Source organism: Lepisma saccharinum, chromosome 13 (assembly GCF_977018435.1).
Source record: "Lepisma saccharinum chromosome 13, izLepSacc3.1, whole genome shotgun sequence".
Taxonomy (NCBI): Eukaryota; Metazoa; Arthropoda; class Insecta; order Zygentoma; family Lepismatidae; genus Lepisma; species Lepisma saccharinum.
Genome location: NC_139241.1, coordinates 68,228,960 through 68,237,616, shown reverse-complemented (window position 1 = coordinate 68,237,616; position 8,657 = coordinate 68,228,960). Strand labels below are relative to the sequence as shown.

General features: G+C 38.3%; 1 protein-coding gene across 1 annotated transcript in view; it reads left to right on the top strand.

Annotated features, from left to right (window-relative positions):
• The first annotated feature begins 237 nt into the window (after positions 1 to 237).
• Positions 238 to 8,657, top strand: part of Ing3 (Inhibitor of growth family, member 3) — a 35,470-nt gene continuing 27,050 nt past the window's right edge. Inside the window, exons 1-3 of the mRNA XM_083133644.1 lie at positions 238 to 376; positions 3,668 to 3,739; positions 7,103 to 7,231. Of these exons, the coding sequence (XP_082989770.1) occupies positions 349 to 376; positions 3,668 to 3,739; positions 7,103 to 7,231 (229 nt within the window). The 5' untranslated portion in view covers positions 238 to 348. The remainder of the gene's footprint in view (positions 377 to 3,667; positions 3,740 to 7,102; positions 7,232 to 8,657) is intronic.

Below are 8,657 nucleotides of genomic sequence, written 5' to 3'. Positions count from 1 at the left end.
ACAATAAAACTCCATCAGTTGTTGCGTTTTTTAACGATACCTGTAAAGGAGAAAAATAGGTTAAAAACCTAAAATCCGAGGTCTAATTATTATCCACAGAATAAGTGGATTTCTTCAAACCTATTTCATAACGCATTGAAAGCACAGTGTCCATTTCTTGTGGAGAAGGGAAATTTTCGCTGCGTCACGGGAAAGTATGGGCATTAAAGGGTAATTTCTCTTAGTTGGAGGGAAATATTTCACGACTGTGTAATGAAACGGGGAATAGTCTGTGATCTTTGCATCGAGGTCTCTAGTGTCTGAATTTTGTATTTTAATTCCAAGGAAAATACATCTACTCAATTCACAATGTTGTATTTAGAAGACTACCTTGAAAGTACGTGCTTATTATCTTTTTAGTTTCCGAGAAGTATGCCACATAGCGACTATTGTAGTTTACCAACATAGGCTACTCTCGTGCTCAGCATGCATGTATTTAATGTCCTTTCATTTCTACTAATTACCAAGTGTATTATGCTGTATTCAATAAACAATGCGTTTATCACAATATTTAAGGTCTGTTTAAAAGTTTTTCAGCGAATTCACATTATATTTGATTTTCGAGTTAATTCATGTTTTAAGTACAAGGCTATTTTTGCGACTGTGTTTAAACCAATCTGAAGTTACAGGAATTAACATTAGTTACAAAAAAAGAAGAAAAAAACTTGCAAAGAAAATATTGTTTAGTATCTGGAAGTTAAAGTGCTTAATACAAAATTATAGTAAAAAAAAATAATGTTATTGGCCCAAACTACACACTTTGGCACACACTAGACAGACTTAATTTTGTGATTTGTATTAAATGCACATAGTAAAATCTTTCTCATTTTGTAGACAGTGGCAATGTGTGAAAGTCGAGGAGCTGATATTCAGGTGTCCTAAAATGTTTTGGAAGGGAGAGGGAGCATGGCTGTAGGCAGGAAGAATTTTTTTTGGGTGGGGGGGTTCCACTCATAATTGTTCCCATGTGCATCGCAAGAAATTTGAATAATATAAATAATAACAATAATAATGAAAATGTCGTAATAATAAACTATTTTTTCCAAATGTATTATTATTATTATTATTATTGCTGTCCTTATATCCTTGAGGAGACTTTTCTACTTTATCCATCAGAAGTGTGATTATGCAGCTCAACTGTTTTCATTATTATTTTTTTTGTACGTTTCATGCAATGTGTACTGAAATGCTTAGTTATATTTTGTTATTAAATTTTAGATACCTTCAGGGAAAAGCTTTAAAAGTAAGATAATTTTTAGTCATAAAGTTTATGTTGTTTGACCATTCACAAAACTTAATTTTTGGAATTTTGAAAACTGTGGAACCAATTGTTCTTTGGATTAAATGGTAAATAAACATAACCGGGTGCCTGTATTGTAACCTCAATTTTTCGATCTTACGCTGTTTTTCTTTGGTTATTCTGTTCGAATACTAACTAACTGGACTTTATTTCCGTTATTAACAATAAAACTAACAAACGCTCTGCTATTTTGTAACTTGCAATAAACAATGTCAATTCAGAATGAGGGGGTTGGGGGTTTCTATGGACCAGTTTGATCCCACTTTCCGACCCTCATATTGTTCCTATACTTACCAAACAGCATTATATACAACCACTATGCACTATACAAGTATATGTGATTTATAGGACCTCATATAGGTTTACTATGTACTATATCGACCGCTGGGTGAAGGATAGTGAATGTAACGTGCTACGAAGCTGGATATTCTAGGTTTGAACTCTTATCAAGGGGGATTTAAACCCCTATCGAACAGGGAATTAAAAAGTTTGAAGGGGACTCTAAAATAAATATGGCCATGAGAGGGATGTGCATAAACCTGAACAACTGTAATATGCATTGGTGTGACTGAATGAGACAGAGTTTTGTCAAGATGATGATATGCACATAAAGGGATACATTTTGTGAAAAGTGACATGCACAAATGATCACTCTTTTAAGTTTCTACTGTGAGAAGTATTTCGTCAATTGAAAACTACCCGAAGAGTAAAGAAAATGTGAGAATGTTAAAACAATGAAACTGAATCGTCCGAACCTTCTCTAAGAACATAGCAACATAATCACAATGCCAGGAGCTCCGGATCTGACCTACTCCAGTAACAATAGGAACAGAATAGAAAAATGATTATGTACTAAAGATGCAATAAATTGATTTGATTTTTGTTATTCAGTTCTGCTTTTCTGCAACTTTTGGCTAAATGCTTCAATGAGCGTCGGTGTTGATATGATTAAATTTGATGAAAGAACACCCATGTTGTGATTCAAACCCATGACTTCTGGGGCCATACCATACTGTGCTAACGACTGTGCCATGCAAATAGTCTTAGAAAGCCATGAATACAACTAACATAAAGCTACACATTTGGCTTTCCTAATAAAGGGGGATCTACCAGTAGAAGCATGAATAACTACGGAATTCATTCTAATATATGGTCGACTGCCATATCGCCGCATATTTTCAATTCAGCTAGCAACAGTGCAAAAATTTATAATGAGATGTTTTTTATTCTGATTTCATGATACACGCTATACATTAAACACATTCTGTACTCGTTATTTAAAAGAGAAGGTATGGAAATTTCCATAAGTGAACTCTAACTATTTTAAATATATATATATTTTTTAGATTTCCAGGCACCCTCTATTTTTTCTACCCCTGCTGTTATGTAATATGAAATGTGTTTCAGTGTGTGGAAAGCACAACTAACGAAGATATTTGAACCCAAAGTATGGCCTTGTAAGTAAAAAATCTGTCTCTGAGTACTTTTGCTGTTTTTGCATGTAAAAACGAGTTGCAGGCACCAAACTTCGGAGTCCTAACCTAACTACGTAAAATTATAAACACCAATACACCTAACACTCCTAACTCCGGGTTCGATCCGGGAACTTTTCTAACGATGGAAGCGGCCCCGGTGCCCACCCAGCGTCGAATAACATGGGTACCTGGGGAAAACCCTGGGGGGTAAAGGTGGTCAGGGGCGTGATGCTGATCACATCACCCCCACTCATGACCGGATCAAGAAAGTGTGGGGCGTTACCCCCACACCCCCTATATGCCTTCATGGCATGGTGCTATGCACAGGGGAGCACTTTCCTTTTTTTTACTCCCAATTATGGTTTCACTTCTATTTTGGTTTTGTAACTTTCGAGTCTTTTCTTTTTGATTTATGTTATTTTATTGACCTTTGTCATTAATATTTTGTGTTTAAAGCGGTAGGCAACATCTTGTTTGGTGTTTTTTTGGGTGCTATATTCACTTGTGCAAAATCTTAAGTCGAAGTTCGCCGTAACACATCTGTGCAAGCCAAAAACAACAGAAAACATACATAAACAAAATAATCTTGATAAATCATGGAAAATATTTCATTTTTAGTGGAGATTCAATAGGTATAGTGGAACCACATTCAGAAGAATCTGTGCAGACCCACAACTCCTATGCATCATACAGTGGTCGCTCTGCAAAATGTACCACATATTCTCCTCTATTGCATCCAATATCTTCGAAGGTAGAAAAGTACAAACTTACACTTCACATTCTATGCAATTTACAGATAATACAGCGTATGTGAGATATATATCTTAATGTCTGCTTGTTATTCTTCTTTCAGTGATCGAGCACTTGCCCCAAGAACTCAGGGATAGATTCACAGAAATGCGAGAGCTGGACTTGCAAGTGCAAAGTAAGTTTCTTGTCCTTAATATTGTGAGTAATTGGGAAATTATATTTCACTGTGGTCTTGTTTCTAACTTATCCATTAATTTGCAGAAGAATAAATAACCCATGGGACAACAGCCTGTGAGGACCAGTGCCTACCTACTGGCTGCCAACTTCACTTCCACCAGAGGTGGGAGATCATCTGACCAGTGCGGGGTGATGTGTGGTCAGCACAACAAACCCCTAGTCATTGTTGTGGGTTTCCGTGGCCGTTACGATACTCATCCATAGCTCCCCAATTTCCTCACGATGGTGGGTGGCCACTGGTCCCATATAAAAGCCGAAATCTCAAGGAGAAACATTGTTATGCTTCTCCAGGAGATTTGAACCTGCGTGCAGCCTGTAGTTGGAGCCCAAAGCATGACACCATAGACTGGATGGCCACGGCATGGGAAACTTTGCAGAATATAATTCAAAAGTTTTAAAACTCTTGATAATATAGGTTATTTTTGTTACTAATAATGCAATTTCAACAAAATAATTTGTCAGTTGAAATTGGTTCACTCTTGCGGGCCAATACTTATGTAGACTTTCTGTTACCTTGTCAGGTCTAGGAAAATTCCACACAACACTGTCAGGGTTCCTAAATATCCTGCAAATTAAGCAAAATGCATAAATTTTAATAGTTCTACCACAGCACTGTGGAGGAGAAATTGATTTTGTGATTAAATGATGTAAAGTTGTGAATAATTTTAATTCAAAACTTTTGTCAATTGCTATGGTATAGTTGTAATGGAAAGCTTACACAAGGGCTCAACTGATCACGTCACCCCCATCTTCGGCCGTGATCAAGAAAATATGGGGGCCTTACTCCATACACTCTATACGCCTTCATGGCATGGTGCAAGGCACAGGAGAGCACTTTACTTTTTTACACAAGGACTGTCCAAAAAAGAAACCGAACTTTTAAAATACGAGGTGTGGCTAGAAAAAACCCAGACTGTTGCTACAAAATGTTTTATTGGTTATTTTGTACAATACGAACATTATCCTCTTCAAAGTACTCCCCTGAACTATCGATACACCGCTACATATGGATCTTCCATTGCTGGAGCAGTGCTGGAAATCATTTTCTGAAACCATGTTCATGACCTCCGTCGCTTTTGTTTTCACAGATTCTACGGTCGTAAATCTGGTTCCTTTTAGTGCTGATTTGACCTTTGGGAATAAAATAAAGTCGCATGGAGCGAGATCCGGTGAATAGGGTGGATGTTCTAACACTGGTATCCCATGCTTGGCCAAAAAAAAAGCCTTGACTGACAATGCCGTGTGGACAGGAGCATTGTCCTGGTGTAGAATCCATGACTTGCTTTACCACAAATCAGGTCGTCGTCTTCTTTGTCACTCACGAAGGGTCGTCAGCACCGTAATGTAATAATGTTGGTTGTTTTGCAATAGCTCGAATACTCTTTTTGAATCAATTCACCAACATTTGCAATGTTTGATTCAGTTTTTGACGTGCAAGGCCGTCCAGGATGCAAGTCATCCACTTCTTACATGGTCACTTCTCGTCCCTCTTTAAACCTTTGAAACCACTCAAACACTTGCGTGCGTGATAAACACTAATCTCTGTATACTTCCTTCAACAAACCATAAGTTTCTGTGATGGATTTTCATAGTTTCATAAGATACATCAAATTAATATGCTGTTCCACTTTCACACTTAACATTTTTCCGACGGAGCACGGACATACGGTTCACTTCGTCCACAAGCTACAGCGGAACTGATCGCCGCGCACTCTGGGAAATCACACAGTCCATAGGCAGGATATCATGTTATACACTCATGCACCGCTTGACCTTGATGCGCTTGCTGTTTGTCGACAGCAACATCAATCTGGTTTTTTCTAGTCACACCTCGTAGCATGCCATTGAATCCAAGATTTATATTTATTTTTATAAATATTCTGAACTACTGCTAATTGTTATAGTTTTCAAGCATCAATTCAACATATTATTGGCTCATCTGTAATAAGGAACTTTGCTTCTATTATCACTAGTTAGCTCATACTACAAGTTTTATATATGTGGGTTGAGATTTAATAGTGACAAAGTCTGACTACCATGCGAGAGACCCAGGTTCGATCCCCAGTGGGGGAGAACCGGGACTTTTTCAACCTGTTCAAGCTGCTCCGGCATCCAACCAGCATCGTATAAAGTGGGTACCTGGAGGAAACTCTAGGGGGTAAAGGTGGCCAGGGGCATGGTGCTGATCACATCACCCCCAGCTCGGCCGAGATCAAGAAAGTGTGGGGCCCTAACTCCACACCCCCTATACGCTTTCATGGCATGGTGCAAATCACAGGGAAGCACTTTAATTTTTTTTAACTATTTATTTAAAAATTATACAAAAGAGATACCTCTGTAAAACTTTTACAGCCCTTCGATGTAGTCACCAACATTGTGTACAACCATTGTCAGCAATGTGGAAGTCGTAGTAGTGCCTTTTCTGTTGATGGTTCAAATGGAGCGGTCTATTGCCTGAAGAATCGCTGGAAGCAAATGCCCTTCATCTTACGGATCAAATCAATGGGGGATGTTAGAGCACCTGCCAGCCCCATCGAGCTAACAAATCAGCCACAGGTTGCACTACATGCACCTGAGCATTGTCCTGCAAAATGATGGGAGAATTCAGCAGAAAGTGTTGCCACTGGGAGGATTCAGCTGACCACTTCTTTTGCAACACAGGTCGCAGGCAATGCAGATTCCCCATCCGCCTCACAAAGACCTAGATGACACTGTCATGCTGCACAGCCGTGGACACATTCAATCTTTATCCAACTTCACTGTTCCTGCCTTGAAAACATTGTTGCAACTACACAACTTTAGACCACCAACTCCAAGTATACTCTATTCCTTTCATCACTGTGCATGCTCCCAGTTTTGGAAGGAAGATTCCACTTACTGGGAGGTAGGTTAGGTATGACACTAATGTGTGGTGTAATCGAGAAGCACCAGTTCCATTTCATGGCATATATACAGCCACTATTAAATCTCCAACCCACGTAGTTTTTTGTCAGTATAATATTCAAACACACACATTTTTTAAAACCGTAAGTGCTGCTGACTCAGACGTTGTTTCCATGTTTTTAAAGTATTAAGTCACACAGTTCTAATGCTTTGGTTATTATTTGCAGTAGTGTCGAACTAATACATACAAAGGTACATTGGAATCTTGGCAGTGGTAATGTGATCCACTGTGAATTGTGCAGAGGTTTGTTTTTTCTTCAGACATTTGTAATGTCTCTGTAATATTCATTGATTTCTGTTGTGTATTTTGGGCAAATGTCTTTCAAGTCGTTATGTAAACATATTTTCTTTGTTCCAGATTCCATGGACAGCCTGGAGAAACGTGTGAGGACATTTTTTGCAAATGCGAAAAAGATGAAGCAGGCAGAAAGGGATGCAGAATACGATGCAATCCAAAAGGATTATTATAAAACACTAGAAGATGCAGGTGGGTCTCAAAGGATACATTTGTGTATGTATTTTCCATAGATACGTACATTTTGAAAATTTGTGCGTTTACTCACTAAATATATTCACAGTATAAAAAGTATAAAAAACTTACGTGAGTGAGTATAATGGTCGTAAAACTACTTGCAGACGAATTGTCGCGAAGCTACGCTTCGCTTCTTCAGGTATTTCTTTTCAGTATATACTTCGTCATATATGTAAAAATAAATCCAGGATTAGGTAAAAAAGGGTATTGGGATATGGAATTTAAAATTACATAAAGTTAAAAATGCCATGTAGGCTAAGAGAAAAATTCTAAAAGAACAGTGTACCCATACTACCATACAGAATGAATGACTACTGTAGCATACGAATGCTACATCCCCTCCAATGAGATCTGCACAGATTCCAAAGCAGCGTGGGTCACTTCCGGCGTGACATGGAAATTAACTGACTCTTCACTCTTTTTTCCCCACCGTTTAAACATGTTGATCCAGGCCTCATTCAAGTTACCATCATCCCTATTTAGTTTTTTTTTACCCTATCAACACAAATATTTGCAGCCTCGTGAACGCAAACAGAATTAAGAATAATCTATACATGAACTTCTACATTCGGGCTGGGAGGCTCTGTAGTTGTAGGGAGGAAAGAGAGAAAGAAGAAAATTGGATAATTAAGGTGGGGTTAAGAAATGGTTATAAAGTAGAGGAAATGAGGAGAATAAAGAGGGGGCACTTAAAGTCTTAATAAGGAAAGTGGAAGGAATGGGATAAGTAAGAATAACGACGTAGGGGAAATAGAATACAAATACGTCGGCATCCCATATGTAAAAGGGGTGTCCGAAAAATTTGATAAGATTCTAAAAGACTTCAGGTTAAAAGGGGGAATGAGAGCTCCACGAAATATAGAGGAATATTTTACAGAATACAAAAAGGATGGAAAGGGGCGAAAAGAGGTCAGAGATGAGAAGGGCGTGTATAAGATAACTTACTCTTGTAATAAAGCATATATTGGACAAACCGGAAGAAGCATGGGAACTTGCTGGGACGAGCATGACAAGGATATTAGGGAACAATCTCCGATGACCGGGCTTTCTGAACATGTTTTAGAATTAAATCATAAGGTTAGAAAAAGAGAATTGGTAAAAAGAGTTCATAAACAACCTGATATGAACGTTCACGAGGCTGCAAATATTTGTGTTCATAGGGGGATAAAACTAAATAAGGAACTTGAATGAGGCCTGGATTAACATGTTTAAACGGTGGGGGAAAAACAGTGAAGAGTCTGTTAAGTTCCATGTCACGCCGGAAGTGACCTGCGCTGCTTCGGAATCTGTGGAGTTCTCATTGGAGGGGATGTAGCATTCGTATGCTACAGTAGTCATTCATTCTGTATGGTAGTATGGGTACACTGTTCTTTTAGAATTA